Source organism: Oncorhynchus nerka, linkage group LG11, assembly GCF_034236695.1.
Source record: "Oncorhynchus nerka isolate Pitt River linkage group LG11, Oner_Uvic_2.0, whole genome shotgun sequence".
Lineage (NCBI taxonomy): Eukaryota > Metazoa > Chordata > Actinopteri > Salmoniformes > Salmonidae > Oncorhynchus > Oncorhynchus nerka.
The window spans coordinates 53,803,062-53,828,001 of record NC_088406.1 but is presented as its reverse complement, the minus strand read 5'-3'; the positions used below and the strand labels follow the sequence as shown (position 1 = coordinate 53,828,001).

At 44.3% G+C, this 24,940-nt stretch overlaps 1 protein-coding gene across 5 annotated transcripts in view; it reads right to left on the bottom strand.

The window, feature by feature from the left end:
• The window catches only part of LOC115137144 (dedicator of cytokinesis protein 10-like), a 179,486-nt gene that overhangs the window by 70,045 nt on the left and 84,501 nt on the right, over window positions 1-24,940 (bottom strand). For all 5 annotated transcript variants that reach the window (XM_065024655.1, XM_065024656.1, XM_029673248.2 and 2 more), the window contains exons 5-14: window positions 14,920-14,992; window positions 14,218-14,340; window positions 12,329-12,463; window positions 11,168-11,366; window positions 3,328-3,413; window positions 2,605-2,688; window positions 2,173-2,331; window positions 1,465-1,698; window positions 1,167-1,289; window positions 95-177 (exon numbers count right to left, since the gene is read on the bottom strand). In XM_065024655.1, coding sequence (XP_064880727.1) covers window positions 95-177; window positions 1,167-1,289; window positions 1,465-1,698; window positions 2,173-2,331; window positions 2,605-2,688; window positions 3,328-3,413; window positions 11,168-11,366; window positions 12,329-12,463; window positions 14,218-14,340; window positions 14,920-14,992 — 1,299 coding nt within the window. The remainder of the gene's footprint in view (window positions 1-94; window positions 178-1,166; window positions 1,290-1,464; window positions 1,699-2,172; window positions 2,332-2,604; window positions 2,689-3,327; window positions 3,414-11,167; window positions 11,367-12,328; window positions 12,464-14,217; window positions 14,341-14,919; window positions 14,993-24,940) is intronic.

Genomic DNA, 24,940 nt, shown 5'->3' with positions numbered 1-24,940 from the left:
TGGTGCAGGTTGCTCATTAAAGGAGAAAAGGTCAATAAATGGATACGGAGTGAGTAGGATTACAGAAAACACGGTGTGGCTCAGTGTCCCTCACCTGATGCACCAGGCAAAGGGCATGTGGTACTTCCCCAGTTTACTGCAGAACTGCTTGTTGGATTTCAGCATCTTCTGAACCGTCTTCAAAGGGACAGGAACAGAGAGAGAGAGATGGCGAGAGAAGGGAGCAGAGTGGGGGAGAGAGAAAGAGCGAGAGAGTCAGAGAGAAGGAAACATTACTTTAAAAAGGGGTCAGCATTGTTGATATTCTTGAAGTCTGTCGGTGGGTTTCGGGAAAACACAGAAATGAATGATCCTCGACGTAGATAAATTGGCATGTCTAAATCAACTCCCGTCTGCTCATCCAGTCAACTTCCCAAACAAAGGCCAGGATTTGACTCTGTGGAATTCTATGGGGGCGTCTTGGAAAGAAATCTTGGAAAATCTATGAGGAAAAATGTATTTCCAAACCATCTGATTTTCTGTGTGATTAAGGGGAATTTAAATAGAGCTTTGCAAGAAACCTCACTGGAAAGACCTTGTAAAGGTTGTGCATACCACTGTTTCACTACTAAGGGCCTGGGGAAAACAAGCTGTGTTTTACTGTACATTGTTCTACACACTAACTCCCCTCAACTTATGTTCCATAATAGATTGTCCAATAGGTAGAGTTACACAATTCCTGTAATTTCCCCAAATGTCACATTTTTTCCAGGTTGGAGGATTCATAGATTTCCTGCTTATTACCTCCTGATTCCCAAATATTTCTAACCTGGATTTGTAGTTTTTATTGGTTGCAAGTCTAGTAGTATTTCTTTCTTTTTTTAGCTGTTAATAATGTAAGTTTAAGTTTTGTATTATTGTTATTTCATTGGTATTATTACAAATTATTTGCCATATTATTCTTGTTTCTAAGTTGTTTTTTGTGTGTGTTTTTTTGGACACTTGAAAACGAGATTGTGCATCTCAAGAGATTCCATCCCACAAAACTTCAATTAAATAAATAAATACATTTCTGGGGAATTTGGGGAAAGTTACCTGAATTTTGCAACCCTACCCATAGGTAATAGACTATAAAGGTGAGGGGTGGTAGTTAGAGAGAATTTAACTGTGATGTAGAGTTGCGTCACCTTGCTGGAGTCTGTGTTTTTGATGTACGGCTCTGTTCCCACGGCGATATTTCCCATCAGCACCTTCTCCACCCTCGCCACTAGAACAATGTCCGTGTGGGGGTTTGTCACAGAGAAGATGGCCTGCGTACCACATACACCACACACACACACACACACACACACACGAAAGGAGTAAATATCTCTCTTTTCTCCCTATGACATTCCCAGTTCTGCCCTATCCCCTCTGTGTGTTGCTGAAACTGATCCTAGATTTGCACCTTTGGGAAACTTCCTCCGGAGCGTTGCTGTAGCGTACCTGTTTGGGGAAGCGGAGCCAGTCGTCCAGGTCCAGGCTGAGATGACAGTCTCCGGGTCTGTTCTCTGCAGGGGAGCTCAGGCCATTCTCCTGCCCCGCCCCGGGCCCTCCCGACCCAGCTCCACCCAGCATCTGACGCACCGTCTCGTGGTTCAGGTCAACATGGAAGTCGGCCGACACCTTCCTTCCCTCACGCACATCCAGCAGGGCCACAGTCACAAAGAAGGGCTCAATCTGATGGGGATATACTGCATGTGATGAGCACCAGGGATTTACCAAGGTTTTCCAGCACACAGCTTTGACATGCTTGCTATGTTGTTCTACTGCACTTCAAACAATTTGTAGGCAGGTTGATTAGGATTCAAACCTTCTCTCTTATTCCTACTCCCGTATGCGTTAGCATATGAGTATTGCACCAAGCAAATCATTCAAAAGATGAACACTATTCACTTTTCCAGTGACCACTGCACTCAATAGCTGATCTCGGATCATCCATCGCAGCACAGTAAACAACAGAGTGAAAAGTGTTTTGACCATTGAGCACCATCAGTTATGTAATACATGAGCGCATCTCAATATCTGCGGCGCCGTTAGTTGCAACGTCATCATGCTAAGTCGACCTTTAAAAGCTGCGGAGAACTGTACGTGCGCGCGTGCAAATGAGCGTGAGATGGTGGTGGTGTATTTGTGGTTTTAAGGGGGTCTTACATTGGTGACAGGACCAGTCTCGGTCTCATTGATGCAGCCCTGCAGCGTCAGGTTGAGGGATCCACAGGCGATCATCAGTCTCCTCCCCAGCTTCTCCTCGAAGGGACGGATTGGGAGGCCCTCACCCCTAGGGTACTCCTCACGCGGACTCCTCAACACCTGACACAGAACCAGACAGCATCAGAGGGGCACACAATTGGACTATCAGTGGGCAGCGGGCTGAAGTTGAATGTGGTGTGTAAGCACTGGTCTGGACCAGAAGCCTGCAGACACAGAGGCCCTCCTGGGACAGAGATTATCATCCCTGACCTAACAGTGCTTAATTAACAGGTGAATTGTGCAGGACTGTACCACCAACAGTTCTGCACAAGGTGTGTTAACCCCTATAGGGTACCTACAGTGTCAGTGTCTTAACCCCTAAACACTACCTACCGGGGTGTCAGGGTCCAGGGAGAACAGGTTGAGCCTCTCTTCTCTTCTGGCCGATCGGACCACCTCCTCAGTTTCAGAGAAATACTGAGAGAGAGAGAAAGAGAGAAGATATCCCCACAAATAAAATACAGAATATACAGAATATGTATTAAAGGAGGACTACAGGAAAAGGAGGACTGAGCACGCCCCATTCTCATCGACGGGGCTGTAGTGGGGCAGGTTGAGAGCTTCAAGTTCCTTGGCGTCCACATCACCAACAAACTAACATGGTCCAAGCACACCAAGACAGTCGTGAAGAGGGCACGACAAAACCTATTCCCCCCTCGGGAGACTGAAAAGATTTGGCATGGTTCCTCAGATACGGAACGCTGGAACGCTGCTGCTACTCTCTGTTATTATCTATGCATAGTCACTTTATTAACTCTACCTACATGTACATATTTACCTCAATTGCCTCGACACCTGAGTCCCCGCACATTGACTCTGTACCGGTTCCCCCTGTATATAGCCCCACTATTGTTATTTACTGCTGCTCTTTAATCATTTGTTATTCTTATCTATTACCGTTTTTTTGTTGGTGTTTTTTTTTTAAACTGCATTGTTGGTTAAGGGCTTGTAAGTAAGCATGTGACAAATACAATTTGATTTGATTTTAAATGAGCATAATACAAGTAGAAGCATTGATTTTTTTACAGGTGACAAATGACATCTCCACACACCCACCTTGGCCAGCTCAGGGTTGATGCCGTTCTCGGTCACCTCTTCATTCTCAGGTAAACACACGTCGCTTAGAGACAGATCACAGACGTCTGGTGGGGAAAGAGACAGACAGTTACAGTCAATATCTCCGGTGAAATTCATGTCTCCCATTCCTGTTAGTATTGGCTAATTTCCTCTGGTCTTCAATGACAGCTATAGAATGAGAAGGAGACTGCCAGGCTGTTGTCATGGAAGCCGCCATACCTGAGTGCGTTCTGAGAGGGGTAAAGGTGGGGAGGGGGGGGGAGTAGGGGAGCGCCCTCTCACACTGGCCTAATGGAGCTTACTGTATGTGTTTATCCTTTCACTACCATCCCTCCATTCAGTCAGTGTAGGTCAACCTTTTATGTGGTACTGTAAAAGAGGCCCCACACAAAGAGGGGGAGGGAAATAGACAGCTGTTTTCTTTCACAGAGAGAGAGAGAGAGAGAGAGAGAGAGAGAGAGAGAGAGAGAGAGAGAGAGAGAGAGAGAGAGTGGGGGGGATAGAGAGGGAATAGAGAAAGAAAGAAAGAAAGAAAGAAAGAGAGAGACAGAAAGAGAAAGAGAATAGAGAAAGAAAGAAAGAAAGAGACAGAAAGAGCAGAAGTAGTGCAGAGCCCTGTATGTGTATTAGGTCTGCTGATGCTGCTCCTCTTCTCTCATTGCATGGTTAAACAGAACAAATACGACCTACGAAGATCGATCCAGATGCCGAGACACAAGTATAGGGAGAAAGTGGAGGAGCAATTCTGCGTGTCAGATACTAGTCAAATGTGGCAGGGGTTTCTAACGATCACGGATTACAAAAAGACAGCTAAACACCGTTTTCTCACGGTTCATGCAAAACGACTCTGAGCTGCCGAGGAGAGCCCCTGAGGACAACAATGGCCACGTGCTTACGGTTGGAGGAAGTCCAAGTCTAGTGGTTAGAGCGTTGGACTTGGACCAAAAGGTTGCAAGATCGAATCCCTGAGCTGACAAGGTACAAATCTGCCCTTCTGCCCCTGAACAGGCAGTTAACCCACTGATCCTAGGATGTCATTGAAAATAAGAATTTCTTCTTAACTGACTTGCCTCATTTAAATAAAGGTCAAATAAATAAATAAAATGTAAGTCATTCAAACGTGTTAACCCTCGCAAAGCTGGCGGCCCAGGTGGCGTCCCTAGCCACGCCCTCAGAGCATGTGCAGGCCAGCTAGTTGTTGTGTTTTCTGACATTTTCAAACTCTCTCTAGCTATCATCCCTGTGCTCAAGAAATGGAAAGTAACTGAACTGAATGACTACCGTCACTTCCGTCATCATGAAGTGCTTCGAGAGTCAAAGACCACATAACCTCCTCCTTCCCTTGACACACTCCAACCTCTCGAATTCGAAAACCGTCCCGACAGATCCACGGACGATGCAATCACCATTGCACTGCACACCGCCCTCACCCATCTGGACAAGAAGAATGCATATGTGAGGATGCTGTTAAATCGACTACAGCTCAGCCTTCAATACCATAGTGCTCTCTAAGCTCACAGCCCTGGGACTGAACTCCTCCCAATGCAAGTGGGTCCTGGACTTCCTGACAGGCCGCACTCGGGTGGTGAAGGTAGGCAACATTACCTCTTCCCAAGGGTTGGAACCGGTTCAGGGAACAGAACCGAAAACTGGAAAATAAGTCATTTTTCAAGGAACCGAAATGGAACCTGGAACAAAAGTGACCCATACTGTTCCAGAAGAAAACTGTTATTTTAAAACATGGAAACCGGTAATAACTTTCTTTTGCATTCCAGACACGCAACAAAAGCACCAAATGCAAAGCCCCCACTCTGTCACTCAGAAACTTATTCCAGCATCTGTCTACGAGCCGAAATCTTTGTGTTTGCGTGTTAAGGCTACCTGCCCATCCCCCCTCCGAAGCATACTGCAGGCCACTGTACTGACGTTAGAAGCATGTGAAGATAGGGAGAGAGATGTTTTATTAGCTAGAGACTTTTTCAATACTAGTTAAAGGATTAGTTAGCATGTGTCACGGTTGGATTTATTAACTGCAAAAAGGTAAGACGTGTTTTTAATTCTGGCGGCGCTCTCACAAGCTTGTTTGCTTGATAACGCAAGCTTGTTAGCTAGCTAGCTCAAAGGACATTCAAAGTTCCTTCATACAGTAGAAGCCGCTCCTCCTGGGTATAATTCTGCGGACCTAATTAAGATAATGTAACCCTCTCGCTCTCTCCCCACCCTTAAAATGTCAGTCTCATCTTGAGCCATAGGCTACACTTGTCTTTCCATGACACATGTAAACAACTAGCTTCCCTGCTCTATCCTCACTGATTGGTGAATTAATGTAATGAGCTAAACGTTTAAAAAAAACTGTAGATTTCACAAGGTTAAAAAAAAGGAACAGAAAGGAACATTATAAAAGGGTACTTTTTTGGGGGGGGTTGAACCAGTTCAGAACTTAATTTTGGGGTTCTGGGGTTCTGTTCGGAATGAAACGATTAGACATCTCAGAGGAGCTGAAATGGTCTAACCACATGGACACTGTGAAGAATAAGTCACGACAGCCACCGACCCTGAGGCTGACGAAATTAAGTCTCTCCACAAGGGCCCTAACAGTGTTCTACAGGAGCACCATCTAAAGCATACTGTTGGGCTGCATCACAGCCCGGTACGGCAACGCCACTGCCACTGACCGCAAGGCAATACAGAGGGTAGTACGCTCAGCCGAACACAGCCACTGGGTGCACACTGTCTGCCCTCCAGGGCACCTACAACACCAGGCGTTGCAGTTCCAGGCGGGCAATACAAGAGCATCATGGCTCAAACTAACAGAATGGCCAACAGCTTCTATCCCCCCTGACCATCAGGTTGTTGAATAGCCACCACTACTCCTACTCCTGGATAATAACTAACTCAGCATGACGTGTTAGTTTCAGGATTAGCTCTGGGAGCTCTGCCAGCCAGCGCGGTTGATGAAACTGTACACCACACCACCTCCAGGTGATATTATATGGAGCTTAATGGCTAATAAGGCTCAGGTCAGTTAGTACACCGAACTTGATTTAACATCATGTTAGTACAGCAACACAGAACCATGATGACTACGGCTATTACATCATTCGTAGTCGTTTTCAGGCGCCGACAGAGATGGCCGCCTCGCTTCGCGTTCCTAGGAAACTATGCAGTTTTTTGTTTTTTTACGTGTTATTTCTTACATTAGTACCCCAGGTCATCTTAGGTTTCATTACATACAGTCGAGAAGAACTACTGAATATAAGATCAGCGTCAACTCACCATCAGTACGACCAAGAATATGTCTTCCGCGACGCGGATCCTGTGTTCTGCCTTACAAACAGGACAACGGAATGGATCGCATGCAGCGACCCAAGAAAACGACTCCGAAAAAGAGGGAAACGTAGCGGTCTTCTGGTCAGACTCCGGACAAGGGCACATCGCGCACCACTCCCCAGCATTCTTCTTGCCAATGTCCAGTCTCTTGACAACAAGGTTGATGAAATCCGAGCAAGGGTAGCATTCCAGAGGGACATCAGAGACTGCAACGTTCTCTGCTTCACGGAAACATGGCTTACTGGGAAGACGCTATCCGATACGGTGCAGCCAACGGGTTTCTCCACGCATCGCGCCGACAGAAACAAACATCTTTCTGGTAAGAAGAGTGGCGGGGGCGTATGCCTCATGACTAACGAGACATGGTGTGATGAAGGAAACATACAGGAACTGAAATCCTTCTGTTCACCTGATTTAGAATTCCTCACAATCAAATGTAGACCGCATTATCTTCCAAGAGAATTCTCTTCGATTATAATCACAGCCGTATATATCCCCCCCGAAGCAGACACATCGATGGCTCTGAAAGAACTTTATTTAACTCTTTGCAAACTGGAAACCATTTATCCGGAGGCTGCATTCATTGTAGCTGGGGATTTTAACAAAGCTAATCTGAAAACAAGACTCCCTAAATTTTATCAGCATATCGATTGCGCAACCAGGGGTGGTAAAACCTTGGATCATTGTTACTCTAACTTCCGCGACGCATATAAGGCCCTGCCCCGCCCCCCTTTCAGAAAATCTGACCACGACTCCATTTTGTTGATCCCTGCCTACAGGCAGAAACTTAAACAAGAGGCTCCCACGCTGAGGTCTGTCCAACGCTGGTCAGACCAAGCTGACTCCACACTCCAAGACTGCTTCCATCACGTGGACTGGGACATGTTTCGTATTGCGTCAGATAAAAATATTGACGAATACGCTGATTCGGTGTGCGAGTTCATTAGAACGTGCGTTGAAGATGTCGTTCCCATAGCAACGATAAAAACATTCCCTAACCAGAAACCGTGGATTGATGGCAGCATTCGCGTGAAACTGAAAGCGCGAACCACTGCTTTTAATCAGGGCAAGGTGTCTGGCAACATGACCGAATACAAACAGTGCAGCTATTCCCTCCGCAAGGCTATTAAACAAGCTAAGCGTCAGTACAGAGACAAAGTAGAATCTCAATTCAACGGCTCAGACACAAGAGGCATGTGGCAGGGTCTACAGTCAATCACGGACTACAAGAAGAAACCCAGCCCAGTCACGGACCAGGATATCTTGCTCCCAGGCAGACTAAATAACTTTTGCCCGCTTTGAGGACAATACAGTGCCACTGACACGGCCTGCAACGAAAACATGCGGTCTCTCCTTCACTGCAGCCGAGATGAGTAAGACATTTAAACGTGTTAACCCTCGCAAGGCTGCAGGCCCAGACGGCATCCCCAGCCGCGCCCTCAGAGCATGCGCAGACCAGCTGGCCGGTGTGTTTACGGACATATTCAATCAATCCCTATACCAGTCTGCTGTTCCCACATGCTTCAAGAGGGCCACCATTGTTCCTGTTCCCAAGAAAGCTAAGGTAACTGAGCTAAACGACTACCGCCCGTAGCACTCACTTCCGTCATCATGAAGTGCTTTGAGAGACTAGTCAAGGACCATATCACCTCCACCCTACCTGACACCCTAGACCCACTCCAATTTGCTTACCGCCCAAATAGGTCCACAGACGATGCAATCTCAACCACACTGCACACTGCCCTAACCCACCTGGACAAGAGGAATACCTATGTGAGAATGCTGTTCATCGACTACAGCTCGGCATTCAACACCATAGTACCCTCCAAGCTCGTCATCAAGCTCGAGACCCTGGGTCTCGACCCCGCCCTGTGCAACTGGGTACTGGACTTCCTGACGGGCCGCCCCCAGGTGGTGAGGGTAGGCAACAACATCTCCTCCCCGCTGATCCTCAACACGGGGGCCCCACAAGGGTGCGTTCTGAGCCCTCTCCTGTACTCCCTGTTCACCCATGTCAGGAAAATAACCTCACACTCAACGTAAACAAAACTAAGGAGATGATTGTGGACTTCAGGAAACAGCAGAGGGAACACCCCCCTATCCACATCGATGGAACAGTAGTGGAGAGGGTAGCAAGTTTTAAGTTCCTCGGCATACACATCACAGACAAACTGAATTGGTCCACTCACACTGACAGCGTCGTGAAGAAGGCGCAGCAGCGCCTCTTCAACCTCAGGAGGCTGAAGAAATTCGGCTTGTCACCAAAAGCACTCACAAACTTCTACAGATGCACAATCGAGAGCATCCTGGCGGGCTGTATCACCGCCTGGTACGGCAACTGCTCCGCCCTCAACCGTAAGGCTCTCCAGAGGGTAGTGAGGTCTGCACAACGCATCACCGGGGGCAAACTACCTGCCCTCCAGGACACCTACACCACCTGATGTCACAGGAAGGCCATAAAGATCATCAAGGACATCAACCACCCGAACCACTGCCTGTTCACCCCACTATCATCCAGAAGGCGAGGTCAGTACAGGTGCATCAAAGCTGGGACCGAGAGACTGAAAAACAGCTTCTATCTCAAGGCCATCAGACTGTTAAACAGCCACCACTAACATTGAGTGGCTGCTGCCAACACACTGTCATTGACACTGACCCAACTCCAGCCACTTTAATAATGGGAATTGATGGGAAATGATGTAAATATATCACTAGCCACTTTAAACAATGCTACCTTATATAATGTTACTTACCCTACATTATTCATCTCATATGCATACGTATATACTGTACTCTACATCATCTCTACATCATCGACTGCATCCTTATGTAATACATGTATCACTAGCCACTTTAACTATGCCACTTTGTTTACTTTGTCTACATACTCATCTCATATGTATATACTGTACTCGATACCATCTACTGTATGCTGCTCTGTACCATCACTCATTCATATATCCTTATGTACATATTCTTTATCCCCTTACACTGTGTATAAGACAGTAGTTTTAGAATTGTTAGTTAGATTACTTGTTGGTTATCACTGCATTGTCAGAACTAGAAGCACAAGCATTTCGCTACACTCGCATTAACATCTGCTAACCATGTGTATGTGACAAATACATTTGATTTGATTTGAACCTCAATTCTCCATGGTCCAGGGCGGTGTGTGCAATTTGTTTGGTTATATACCACACTGAGGCTTAAAAAAAAAAAAAAAAAAAAATGTTTAAACTAGAAAAACCAAGGTGGAGTGTTTTGCCTTGTGTCCGGTCTAATTTCCTGGTGGACCACAAACAATAAGGATCAAGTCACCGCACATTAAGTCTCAACTTAGCCATGGCAGAATATCCTTACAGCCATTATGAATACCAGATTATGAATACCTTAATGCACAAACAGATCTGGAACCCGGCTAGGGTTCTGTTGGGCATATTCTAATCTATATTCCAAACTCCTCTACTCTTTCCTCTCCCGCTCTGGGGCTATGAGGCTTAGGTGTCAGGATCTAAGTTTTTAAAAAAGGAATATGTCCACTCAGCATTTGCTGCTCCCATTAGTTATTTTCTATGAAACTCAGTGATACTACATCATTTTTAAAAATCACTTTTGGGAGACAGCAAACAGTCAGGGAACATCTTCTTTAAGATGTTGTTTTCAAGTCTTGTTTTCAGGACACGTTACGATGAGTGTGTCTCTTCTCATCATCAGGGTTCGTGTTCAGTAGGCACACGGAACAAAAACGATTCAAAATGGAGTGAGGTACTATCTGGACTCGTCAAAATAAGAAACCCTTTTTCTCATTATCCGTTGCGAAAGGTTTTACTACACTGAGTCCTAATAAACCGGAACCAGGACCATGCCCCAGGACTACCTGACATGATGACTCCTTGCTGTCCCCAGTCCACCTGGCCATGCTGCTGTTCCAGTTTCAACTGACCTGAGCCCTAGGACCATGCCCCAGGACTACCTGACATGATGACTCCTTGCTGTCCCCAGTCCACCTGGCCATGCTGCTGCTCCAGTTTCAACTTCCACCTGACTGTGCTGCTGCTCCAGTTTCAACTGTTCTGCCTTATTATTATTCGACCATGCTGGTCATTTATGAACATTTGAACATCTTGGCCATGTTCTGTTATAATCTCCACCCGGCACAGCCAGAAGAGGACTGGCCACCCCACATAGCCTGGTTCCTCTCTAGGTTTCTTCCTAGGTTTTGGCCTTTCTAGGGAGTTTTTCCTAGCCACCGTGCTTCTACACCTGCATTGCTTGCTGTTTGGGGTTTTAGGCTGGGTTTCTGTACAGCACTTTGAGATATCAGCTGATGTACGAAGGGCTATATAAATAAATTTGATTTGATGTAGGGTGAAGTTGCATCTAGACGCTGATCTTGGGTGAGTTTAGCATTTTCCCCACTAATGGTAATGGTTAGGATTGTGGGAGGGGAAGCTGATCCTGAATCTGTATGGAGGTCCAGAGTACTCACCTTGCCGTGTGTCGATGAGGTCTACATTCTTACGGTCCAGCTGCGTCAGTGGGGAGGGGCCGTCGTTGGGGCTGATCTGGAGGATCCGGGTCAAGGTACTGATCCACTCCTCCATGTCCTGCTCGCTCTCCGCCGCCAGCACGAAGTACGTCACCTCGTTCATCTTCAGCTCAAAGGCATACTTCCTCAGACGGTTGTTCTACAGGGGGTGTTTTGGTTAGTGTTAGTTCACCCATACTTTGACAGACAAGTCAGTAAATTAGTGAATTTTGTGCATTTGGGTAGTGCACGACTAGTTGCGTCTGTGAAATCTCCTATCGTATCTTACCATATCGTATCCGTATTGTAACATTGTGTTACAATAACCCATAGGGCTCTGGTCATAAGTAGTGCACTATGTAGGGAATAGGGATGCAGTTGGGACGCAGTTAATAAGAGTTCTTTGGTAGCCTTCCTGCTGCATTTATAGACCTGACTACACCTATACTGAACAAAATAATATATGCAACTTCCAACAATTTCTGAGATTCTTCTGAGTTACAGTACATAAGGAAATCAGTCAATTGAAATACATGAATTAGGCCCTAATTTATGGATTTCACATGGATTTCACATGGGTGCAGCCATGGATGGGCCTGGGAGGGCATAGGCCCACCCACTGGGGAGCCATGCCCAGCCAATCAGGATGAGGTTACCCCCACAAAAGGGCTTTAGTACAGACAGAAATACTCCTCAGCTGTTTAATCAGCTTCTTGATATGCAACACCTGTCAGGTGGATGGATTATCTTGGCAAATGAGAAATGCTCACAAACAGGGTGGTAAACCAAATCTGTGAGAGATATAATCTTTTAGAGCGTATTACATTTTTGTTTTTGTTCAGTTTATTTCCTCTCAAGAGTCTTAGCTAGGGAAAGTTGCAACACTCCGAGCTCCTCGATTGGACAGTCTATAGGGAACCGGTTTTAATGTGTGCCAGTGGCGTTCTACAGATAGCAAGTGTGTCAATCTGTGTGTGTGTGTGTGTGTGTGTGTGTGTGTGTGTGTGTGTGTGTGTGTGTGTATGTGTGTGTGTGTGTGTGTGTGTGTGTATCCCCGAATGCATGCATGTGTGTGCAAATCTAATTTCACAGTCTATTGGGACTCTATCATCGTCTACCCACCTGAACCACACCAGTACACGAGTCCAGGAAGATGCAGCCCTTGGGTTCTTTGGAGATCTTCTCATCTTTGTAAAAGTTCATGATGTAGGAGTTATCAGTCAGCTGTGTCAGCTGGAAGTACCTCCTCTTGAACGACTACAAGGATGTCAAAATAAAAATACAACCCCATCAATATCAATTACAGGCAATAAAGATGTAGTTACCCTAACTCAGACAATAATCTGAGGTTCTGTCCCAAATGGCACACTATTCCCTATAAAGTGCACTACTTTTGACCAGGGCCCTATGGGTAGGGCTCTGTATAAAGGTAAGTAGTAGTGCACTACATAGCGAACAGGCCATTTGGGACCCAACCACTGACTATGTGACAGTAAATTGGACATGGCCTGGGCCAGTGGTGCTCTACATTAACACAAAGTCTCTTTAGAAGAGACAGGCCATAACTTAAAGCCACGGGGGACTGATGAGGTCATAACAAAGTGCCAGGACCCTGCAGGGCCGGTCTAACTAAGAGTCTGCTTTTTCAGAAGACAGAATGGGAGGGGGAGGCTGAGAGGGAGACCAGGAAAAGAGTGAGACGATAGAAAGAAGAGAGAATCAAGAAATGTGTGTTTGCGAGAAAGAGGAATGTAGTAGGAAAAAGTCTTACGATGAGGTAAAAAAAAGATGGTGGGCAGAGGGGAAGAAACGCCAAAGAGAGGAGTTCAGGCATCAGAGAGAGAGAGAAAGAGACAGAGAGAGCAAGAGGTAGAGCGAGAGGAAGACAGGCATCAAAGAGAGAGCACGAGAGACAGAACCACAAAGAATTTGAACATTTCACTTTTGTTTGTAATCTATTTCACTTGCTTTGGCAATGTAAACACTACAACAAGTATGTGGACACCTGCTCGTCGAACATCTCATTCCAAAATCATGGGCATTAACATGGTCTGCTAAAAGAGCCTCCACTCTTCTGGGAAGGCTTTCCACTAGATGTTGGAACATTGCTGCTATAACAGCCTCCACTCTTCTGGGAAGGCTTTCCACTAGATGTTGGGACATTGCTGCTATAACAGCCTCCACTCTTCTGGGAAGGCTTTCCACTAGATGTTGGAACATTGCATTTAACCACAAGAGCATTAGTGAGGTCGGGCACTGATATTGCTCGCAGTCGGCATTCCAATTCATCCCAAAGGTGTTCGATGGGGTTGAGGTCAGGGCTCTGTGCAGGCCAGTCATGTTCTTCCACACCGGTCTCAACAAACCATTTCTGTATGGACCTCGCTTTGTGCACAGGGGCATTCAAGTGCTGAGACAGGAAAAGGCCTTCCCCAAACTGTTGCCCCAAAGTTGGAAGCACAGAATCGTCTAGAATGTCACTGTATGCTGTAGCGTTAAGATTTCCCCAAACTGGAATTAAGGGCCTAGCCCAAACCATGAAAAACATCCCCAGATTATTATTCCACCGCCAATAAACTTTACAGTTGGCACTATGCATTGGGGCAGGTAGCGTTTTCCTGGCATCCGCCAAACCCAGATTGGCACGTCGGACTTTCAGATGGTGACACGTGATTCGTCACTCCAGAGAAGGCATTTGTACTGGTCCAGAGTCCAATGGCAGCGAGCTTTACACCATCCTATGATGGTGCCACGTTGAAAGTCACTGAGTTCTTCAGTAAGACCATTCTACTGCCAATGTTTGTCTATGGAGATTGCATGGCTGTGTGCTCGATTGTATACACCTGTCAGCAACGGGTGTGGCTGAAATAGACAAATCCACTAATTTGAAGGGGTACATACTCTCAATATATAGTGTATGTTTCCCATGCCAATAAAGCCATTTGAAAAAAAGTTAATTGAGAGAGGGGGGGGGGGGGTATTGTTGGGGAGTCTGTGGCACACTTCCCCACCCGAACAGTGATGCTGTTGTTGACAGTACTATTGAAGTTCCCTTTATAGAGCCATCCCGATCGGAACACACCGATCCCTCCTCCTCCACACCCTCCTTTAGACGAGGACAAAGACGTTGTGTCCTGCAAAAACCAAAACAGACATCTTCAAATCAGGCTCGATGGGTACATCCCACGTGACAAACTATTCTCGATGAAATGCACTACTTTTAGGCAATCTAACTTTATAGGGCTCTGGTCAAAAGTAATGCACTACAAAGGGTGCCATTTGGGACCAACTAAACCAAGGTCTAAATATGTCTGCCATTGACATGCAATAAGATACTTTGTTCAATTTCATTCTATGATGCCTAATTTGTCTTGAACATACACCTGCTGTAACAGAGCCGAAGCTGGAGGAGCCATAGAGGATATTGTTTTTGGAGAGTCATTGATTCTGGCTCAGTTGAACTCAATTGAATAAAGCTTCTACTCAATGTCCCTAAACCAAAAACAACAGACTAGAAATATGCGAGCAGACGTGCATTATGACAGTTTAACAGTAGGGCTAATCAATGGCCTCTGACTATTCATCATACTCAGGCTACGTCCCAAATGACACCCTATTCCCTATACAGTGCAATACTATTGACCATAGCCATATGGGCCCTGTTCAAAAGTAGTGAATTGAAAAGGAATAGGATCCATGAAAACAGGCCTGACCTCATCCTTGTCCACGTCTTCATGATCAATCTCAAAGGAGTGGGAGGGCAACTTCTCCGCCTTGTACAGCTTCCTGTGAGGGAGAGAGAGATTTGATATGTTTCTTTATGTTTGCTTTGGCAATGTATGTGATTAACATGTCTCGTGGGCTTCATAACCACGTCTTTATAACAATTCAATAATGATGGGATGGGAGACGGGGATCAGTTCCAGCGGTGCAAAGTAACTAGGTGAAAATACTGAAGTCGTACTCTGTGACTTTCACTTTAATTGAGTCATTCTCTATTCTGTTATCTTTACTTTTACTCAAGTATTACAATTGAGTACTTTATCCACCACTGATCAGTTCAATAGTCAACACCCATGACGCTTTGCGCATACAACTAAGGTAGGTACGGTACCTAAGTACTACTACATACAACTAAGGTAGGTACGGTACCTAAGTACTACTACATACAACTAAGGTAGGTACGGTACCTAAGTACTACTACATACAACTAAGGTAGGTACGGTACCTAAGTACTACTACATACAATTAAGGTAGGTACGGTACCTAAGTACTACTACATACAACTAAGGTAGGTACGGTACCTAAGTACTACTACATACAACTAAGGTAGGTACGGTACCTAAGTACTACTACATACAACTAAGGTAGGTACGGAGGTACAACCTTTTTATACAACATCTCCTCCCCTCTTACACAAATTGTCCCCATTATGAACAACAGTCCTCTGCGGTCTGGACAGTGTAGGACACAGGACCAATCTGAGCAATGACTGTAGCAGGAACCCACACTTTGGCCCGTTGAGGTAGTTCCTAGCCAAGACAGTTCCTCTAGGATTAAAAGCTATTCTTTGTTCACTTGACTTGGCTCTCCTGTTGACATCCCACATGAAAAAAATACTAAGAAATACTAAAATAGCAAATTTTCCATAACAGGTAGGCAAGGACTGGGTTCTGAACGTAGTTCAGAGCTTCTGCTCTATTCTATAACCTGCAGGGAACACAATATATGGTCTATACTGGGCATGTAGGTTTCTCACTTACGGGTGGCACAAATTGGGATATGGGGGAGGGGAATGGGCAGGGGATGGCAAATTAAATGCTGTAGTATTTACTATAGCTAAAACAATCTAGTGTTTTTGCAGACATTTCTGTAGTATTTACTACAGTGTTTTTTTTGTGGATAATACTTCAGTATTTACTATAGTATTCTACAGTATACTACAAAATGCAATACTAAGTACTACTATGATCGAGGAATACTAGTGTGGAGTATAGTATTATACAGTATACTACAGTTTATTACAGAATTATATAGTAAGTACCGTAGCATTCTATAGTAAACTGTAGTATTGTACTGTCTCATTTGCGTTCTGGGGTTTGAGTAGGTCGAAGCTCGTGTGTAGCTATCTCTTCAGGAGTAGCGATGCAGGTGAAGCCTTAGTGGTTGCGTGAGGTGTATTCCTGTAGGATACTTAGGAAGCTATTCAAGTATTGGTGCAGTGTCCCTTGATCCTGAGACGCTTTTAATGTTTCATGGTCTCTATGATCCTCTCCGCCAGCCCGTTGGCAGATGGATGATATGGTGCAGACCTGATGTGCTGTACGCCATTCACCTGTAGGCTTGTAGCCAATTCTTGGGACAGTAGCTGCGATCCGTTGTTGCTAACGAGTTGGAGTGGCGATCCGAACCAACTAAACACCTCCAAGCATCTCAAATGGTCATCCCTGCAGTAGTAGACCTCAAGATGACAAGCTCTGGCCACTTACTTTGAGCATCCACTACCATGAGAAACATTCAGTCTTTGAATGGAACTGTGAAGTAGATGTGTTTGAGTTGCCACGCCTCTTCCGGTCAATCCCACGGATGAAGAGGTGAAAGTTGATGTACTTTGCGAACCTTCTGACATGAGGAACGTGTTTTCGCTTTAATCGCAATGCTTCCATCCAATCCAGGCCACCAGAAGTAGGTTATCATTCCACAATGACCTGAGCGTAGCTGTTGCAACACTGGTTTCCTCAGCAAAGGTGGAATGATAACTATCCTCCCCCACAGCAGACAATCGGACTATACTGACAGCTCAGTTCTCCTGGAAAGGTAAGGTTTCCGTTCTGGAGCATCTCCTGTTGATGGACATCTCCTCCTCATGGACATCAACATCTTGGATGTTGATGTCCATGACTTCAGCTAACACCGGGTCGTTTGTGGTGTTTCCCGGCACTTGTGTTGAATTGACTGGTGCATTTTCCACTTGTCTGAAGAAGAAGATGTCCACTTGGCGCGACTCTGGTTTGACCACTTGTAGTGCTAACCTGGAGAGTCCATCTGCGTTGCAGTGCAGTTCTGATTTGCGTTACTTGATGTCGTAGGTGTGTGCTGACAACAAAGCCCACCTTTGCACTCTGCTTGCAGCAAGTGATGGAATCCAAGTATGTGGTCCAAAGATGCTTGTCAGTGGATGATAATCTGTAAAAAGGGTGAACTCCCGTACAGATACTGGTGAAAGTTACGCACTCCAGAAAATATGCCTAGGGCTTCATGTTTTATCGGTGCGTAGTTCATTTCAATGTTCACGATGCAAAAACAATCAGCTTCCCTTCACATGAAGCCATGATATGATATGGGACACGACTGCTCCCACACCATACGAACTAGCATCACAAGCTAGTTGGATGGGCAATGATTGGTCAAAGTGTGTCCATGCCTCAGATTTCAGAAGTGTTTCCTTGGTTTTCACAAATGCTTCCTCGCATTGATCTGTCCATTTCCATGTTTTGTCCTAACAAAGCAACTGATGCAGTGGCTTCAGCTTCGTTGCTAAGCTTGGGATAAAGCGTCCATAGTTAGTAACTCAGGAAAGAACGTAGTTCGCTCACATTCTGAGGAGCTGGGCTGTCCAAGATAGCATTGACCGTGGATGGAGCCTTATGGAGGCCCGTAGGGTCAATGACGTGTCCAATGTATTCAAATGATGAACTCGCAGTCCGTAGTCCTTCAATCTCTGTAAGGTCGAATATACATTTTGGAGATGGTCCTCTTCATCCTTTCCAGTAACGAGAATGTCATCCAGGTAGCATTGTACTCCTGGCAATCCACTCAAGATCTGGTCCATCGCTCTCTGGAACAGCGCTGGCACACTTGTGATTCCAAACGGTAGAGGAAATTACCTAAAGAGCCCATTACGTGGCACGACAATCTGCTCCTTTGACTTTTCATCCACGTGAATCTGAAAGTAGGCTTGGCAGAGGTCGATTTCGCTGAACTTTTGACCCCCAGCTAAACCTGCGAAAAGGTCTTCGATGTGTGGTAGCGCATACTGTTCAGCAGACAACACAGGGTTAACTGTGACTGTTGCCCTTTCCTTTAGTCAAATGACCAAATCGTCCTATATGGTCTCATGGTGGAATGTTAATAATATTTTTCATAATTTCATAATTATTTATTTATTTTAACTAAAAAAACAGGTGTTTCAATGTCAAACGGTTTTGTTATATTTCAGTCTTCTGTGAAGTATATCAAGTGTAATATTGGAATGCAAATCAAAATGTAATACATTTCAACTCTATATCTGACATGGTACAGGTGTCTTCTTTTTTCTAAGCCCATAACCATGTGTGTGAGGTGTATATTTTTGTTTCAAAATAGATTTGTTTAAGACTACCAAGAAACACTGTGTGACCCTGATTTAGCCCACTGCAGGAAAAGGATAAAGTCTCCACATATCCTGATTTCAACATCCTTCTTATTAAGGACTGGTATGATGGGTGTCACCCATTCACTCATGCTGACCGGCTCTAGTAATCTAGTAATTCCAGCCAATTTTCATTTCTCAATAGGCTCCTGATTGCCACTCACTTCAATATTGCCCTCAACCACAGAACTATTTTCCTGTCGCGTGACCTTCAATCACTTCACTTACTGATGTTTCATCCTCAAGTTCACTCATTTAGCAGTTTTTAATTCCAAAGTTTGTCTTCACAGTTGAATAAATGTACTTTCCTTTATTCACTGTATATTCCTCCCTTTTTAATTATGTTGTTTTTCCGCTCCGAAGTCCGTCTCGAATCCTTTCTGCCATTCATGACGATAGGGTTGGGCGGTATCCAGATTTTCATATTTTCACATTTACGAAATTACCGGTTTAGTACAAAAGAGGGCGCAAAAATTAAAACCTTAAAACAGCCCATTTATTATTGTTTATTATCATAATGCTAACAGAATTAGAATAACTAATAGCGAGTTTCCATTGAGGCTGCTAGCTAAATATGCTAACGAGGGCAAATAAAAATTAATTAATTGCAAAAACCGGCAATCCAGCTCATAAAGTTATACATATATAGATAGGCAGGAGCTACCGAATGTCCTTTTTGGTGAGTTTGGACATTTACAAGCGAATGTAAATGAAAGACATTATGCAAATTAACAACATTTTGACGCATGCTTGTTTGAAGAAAGAACAATACTGGCTCTGGAGCAGCATGTTAACACGCTGTATCTGTGTGGAGTCTAGAGGGGATAGGGCAATGGGCCTGCCTGCTGTGCTCTGAGAAGATGGGGGAGGAGAATATGGGCCGAGAATGGAGAGGGAAAAAAAACAGAAGGAAATCAAGATAGCAGCTGTACAGATAACTCATCCAAAGGGCTTTGACTTCTCAAACACAGCAGACAGCTAACACAATATGATGCCCCGTCACCTTATTAATTCAGCGACTTACTTAGATAACTAGCAAGTAAAACTTAGGGGCCGCGTTAACGCAGAATTCTACAGGACAAAAAGATAAAATGCATAAGAAATTTCTAGCTGCGTGATGTAAATGCAGATCTTAAATGCTTCTTATGGTCTTATCTTTAAATCTGCGTATTTCTCCAAAGCTCAGTTGTCCTGAGTCTGCACAACACTGCCAGGACCTAGGATTAAGGGAGACACTCAAGTTGTTTAATACTCTATCTCTTGACACATTGATGAAAATAGTCTTAGCCTCTAAAACTTCAAGCTGCATGCATACTGGACCCTATTCCAACTAAACTACTGAATGAGATGTTTCCTGTGCTTGGCCCTCCTATGTTGAATATAATAAACAGCTCTATATGTTTTAGGCTGGGTTTCTGTACAGCACTTTGAGATATCAGCTGATGTACGAAGGGCTATATAAATACATTTGATTTGATTCACAGGATGTGTACCAAACTCAATAAAAGTGGCAGTAACAAAGCCTCTCTTGAAAATGCCAAACCTTGACCCAAAACATATAAAAAACTAAATCAGCCTATATCGAATCTCCCTTCCCTCTCAAGCAACTCACTGCCTTACTGAAAACAAACAATGTATACAAAATACTTCAGTCTGGTTTTAGACCCCATCATAGCACTGAGACTGCACTCGTGATGGTGGTAAATTACCAAGACTCTGCATCTGTCCTCGTGTTCCTAGACCTTAGTGCTGCTTTTGATTACCATCGATCACCACATTCTTTTGGAGAGATTGGAAATCCAAATAGGTCTACACGGACAAGTTCTAGCCTGGTTTAGATCTTATCTGTTGTAAAGATATCAGTTTGTTTCTGTGGATGGTTTGTCTTCTGACAAATCAACTGTACATTTCGGTGTTCCTCAAGGTTCCGTTTTAGGACCACTATTGTTTTCACTATATATTTTACCTCTTGATGATGTAATTCGGAAACATAATGTTAACTTTCACTGCTATGCGGACGATACACAGCTGTACATTTCGATGAAACATCGTGAAGCCCCAAAATTGCTCTACCTGGAAGCCTGTGTTTCAGACATAAGGAAGTGGATGGCAGCAAATATTTTACTTGTAAACTAGGACAAAACAGAGATGCTAGTTCTAAGTCCCAAGAAACAAAGAGATCTTCTGTTGGATCTGACAATTAATCTTGATGGTTGTACAGTAATCTCAAATTAAAATGAAGGACCTCGGCATTGCTCTGGACCCTGATCTCTCTTTTGATTAATATTTCAAGGACAGATTTTTTAGATCTTTGTAACATTGTAAAAAATTATGTAGAAAAATGTATCCATGCTTTTGTCACTTCTAGATTAGACTACTGCTACCCGGATAAAGCACTAAATAAACTTCAGTTAGTGCTAAATACGGCTGCTAGAATCCTGACTAGAGCCCAAAAATTTGATCATATTACTCCAGTGCTAGCCTCCCTACACTGGCTTCCTGTCAAGGCAAGGGCTGATTTCAAGGTTTTACTGCTAACCTACAAAACATTACACGGGCTTGCTCCTACCTATCTCTCTGATTTGGTCCTGCCGTACATACCTACACGTACGCTACGGTCACAAGACGCAGGCCTCCTAATTGTCCCTAGAATTTCTAAGCAAACAGCTGGAGGCAGGGCTTTCTCCTATAGAGCTCAATTTTTATGGAATGGTCTGCCTACCCATGTGAGAGACGCAAACTCGGTCTCAACCTTTAAGTCTTTACTGAAGACTCATTTCTTCAGTGGGTCATATGATTGAGTGTAGTCTGGCCCAGGAGTGTGAAGGTGAACGGAAAGGCTCTGGAGCAACGAACCGCCCTTGCCGTCTCTGCCTGGCCGGTTCCCCTCTTTCCACTGGGATTCTCTGCCTCTAACCCTATTACAGGGGCTGAGTCACTAGCTCTTTCATGCCGTCCCTAGGAGGGGTGCATCACTTGAGTGGGTTGAGTCACTGATCTTCCTGTCTGGGTTGGCGGCGCCCCCCCCTCTTGGGTTGTGCCGTGGCGGAGATCTTTGTGGGCTATACTCGGCGCCTTGTCTCAGGATGGTAAGTTGGTGGTTGAATATATCCCTCTAGTGGTGTGAGGGCTGTGCGTTGGCAAAGTGGGTGGGGTTATATCCTTCCTGTTTGGCCCTGTCCGGGGGTATCATCGGATGGGTCCACAGTGTCTCCTGACCCCTCCTGTCTCAGCCTCCAGTATTTATGCTGCAGTAGTTTATGTGTCAGGGGGCTAGGGTCAGTTTGTTATATCTGGAGTACTTCTGTCTTATCTGGTGTCCTGTGTGAATTTAAGTATGCTCTCTCTAATTCTCGCTTTCTTTCTCTCTCTCGGAGGACCTGAGCCCTAGGACCATGCCTCAGGACTACCTGGCATGATGACTCCTTGCTGTCCCCAGTCCACCTGGCCGTGCTGCTGCTCCAGTTTCAACTGATCTGCCTGCGGCTATGGAATCCTGACCTGTTCACCGGACGTGCTACCTGTCCCAGACCTATTATTTGATCATGCTGGTCATTTATGAACATTTGAACATCTTGGCCATGTTCCGTTATAATCTCCACCCGGCACAGCCAGAAGAGGACTGGCCACCCCTCATAGCCTGGTTCCTCTCTAGGTTTCCTCCTAGGTTTTGGCCTTTCTAGGGAGTTTTTCCTAGCCAACGTGCTTCAACACCTGCATTGCTTGCTGTTTGGGGTTTTAGGCTGGGTTTCTGTACAGCACTTTGAGATATCAGCTGATTTAAGAAGGGCTATATAAATACATTTGATTTGATAAAAATACTTTAAAGTACTACTTAAGTATTTTTGGGGGGTATCTGTACTTTACTATTTATGTTTTTGACAACTTTTACTTCACTACATTCCTAAAGAAAATATATTTATTTTTAGTCCATACATTTCCCCTGACACCCAAAAGTACTTGGGCACATTTTGACAGGAAAATGGTCAAATTCACATACTTATCAAGAGAACATCCGTGGTCACCTCTGCTGCCTCTGATCTGGCGGACTAACTAAACACAAATGCTTTGTTTGTAAATTAATGTCAGTGTGCCCCTGGCTATCCATAAATACACAAAAAACTTTAAAATTATGCTGTCTGGTTTGCATAATATAAAGATTTGAAAGTGTTAATACTTTTACTTTTGATACTTAAGTATATATAAGTATATATTAAAAAAATTATTCTTGACTTTTGCTCAAGTAATATTTTACTGGCCGACTTTCACTTTTACTTTAGTCATTTTTCTATTACGGTATTTTCACTTTTACTCAAGTATGACGTTTGAGTACTTTTTCCAGCAGTGCTTCTTGTAGCAGGCATTAGGCTAAATTAACACAGGTCTCATCAACAATCTCTCAAGCCCATGTGCTAGTGATTAGCCAGCCAATTTGTATATTTCAAGTTTAGCCAACTTGGACCTATTTGCTAGCTAAGTAGGTTGAACAGTTGAATTGTTATGAACACACTCTTCTGTATGTCTCCAACTGCTTGAAAATTCAGTTTGTTCAGATGTTGAAATCAAGTGGCCTAACTTTTTTTTATCAGAATGAGAACGAGTTGCCAATTCCTTATATAATTGTGTTTTATGCTTTCTGCACATTTATAAAACCCATTTATAAAACAGACTAGCTAGTATAACAGTTTTTGGCTAAAATGCTGCTAGCGGTACATGGTACACCAATGCTGTGCAACAAACTGAGCATTCATTTTCCAAAATCAATGTTCATTGAAACTCTCGTTTTAGTAGGGTCTGCTCTGCGCACAATTTGAGTAGTTGAGACATAAAAAGGGTATTGTTAGAAAATAACTTACTTATCCTCAATTACAGTAAAATAATTTTTCAATGTGTTTTGTGTCCATTCTGTGGGCCCAAAGCTCAAACGCAAATAGAGAGTTCAAACCGCTTGTCATAGAGAAAGATGTGTCCTCTTGTAACGGTATTTGTCATCTGAAGAAGAGGAATCATCGGACCAAAGCTCAGCGTGGTAAGTGTCCATGCTTTCTTTACTGAACACTATAACAAAATAACAAAGGGGATAACCGAAACAGCCCTGAAAGGTGCAAAACACTAAACAGAAATTAACTACCCACAAAAAACCTGTGGGAAAAAGCTACCTAACGATAGACAGCTGTCACTGATTGAGAACCATACCCGGCCAAAACAAAGAAATACAAAAACATAGAAAAAGGAACATAGAATGCCCAACCAAATCACACCCTGACCAATCCAAAATAGAGACATAAAAAGCTTTAAGGTCAGGGCGTGACACCTCTCAACTTTATTGGCGTCACAGGCTGGGGGATAGGCTTGGTGTGTGCAAATCATAGAGGAAGAGGCGAAGCTAAAATCTGTCCAAAATTAGCCCAATGCGTTTCTATGGTCTTATTTTGGATTTGGACCGAAACTTGTTGCCAGCCTTCCCGCTTTTGGGACAATGACTCATTGTTAGGGTGGAGAAGTGCATCTCTTCATTATATACAGATCTCTGGTGTAAATGAGGAGGTGCATCCAGCACATGAGGAGCGAAAGACGGGCAAAAATACAACACAAGAATAAGCGGACATAAACGCTCATAAAAACGAAAAATAACAAAAACCTGATTCTTGCGATACAAGCATTTGGAATATCGCACCATACATTGGAATTAATCGAAAATGAGATATATCGCCCAGCCTTATCTGCCCCCCCACCACCACTGGAAATAAGCCTCCCGACTGTTCTAGTCTACTCCCCACCAGAGTATGTGAGCTGAGCGTGCCCAATTTGACTGTAGTGTATGGGGGGTGATAAGGGACATATATAAGCCTAGGCCACCGTACCACCTGACATGATACCAACGCCTTACTAATGTCTGCGTGACGCCTGTATCACGTGTTAATTAAAGTCATAATGTGCATAGTTTATATTTATATGAATTAAATCTCAACCATAAATGTTGAAACGTACAATTTTTCCCGTGCAAGCAGACATTCCGTGGTAGCCAACTTGAACTATAGTGTAGGCTACGGCGTGTGTATTTCCTGTTATCGCTAATGGCCTAGAAAAGATGATGCCCAATGTGTATATAATCGGTCTCTCCCTCAACACCTAATGGCATGTTATGATATGTTATCTCGCTGTATACAGATCTAGATGTTGTTAGCCAATCATAGACTGTGTTGTTACCAGTTCCACATCAGTTTTGTGTCCACGGCTTTCAGATGAGTTCATAGGTGCTATTCGGGATGCTTGGGATGTCCCTTCAGTCGAATAGAGCAGTTCATAGACTTTCCTAGAGG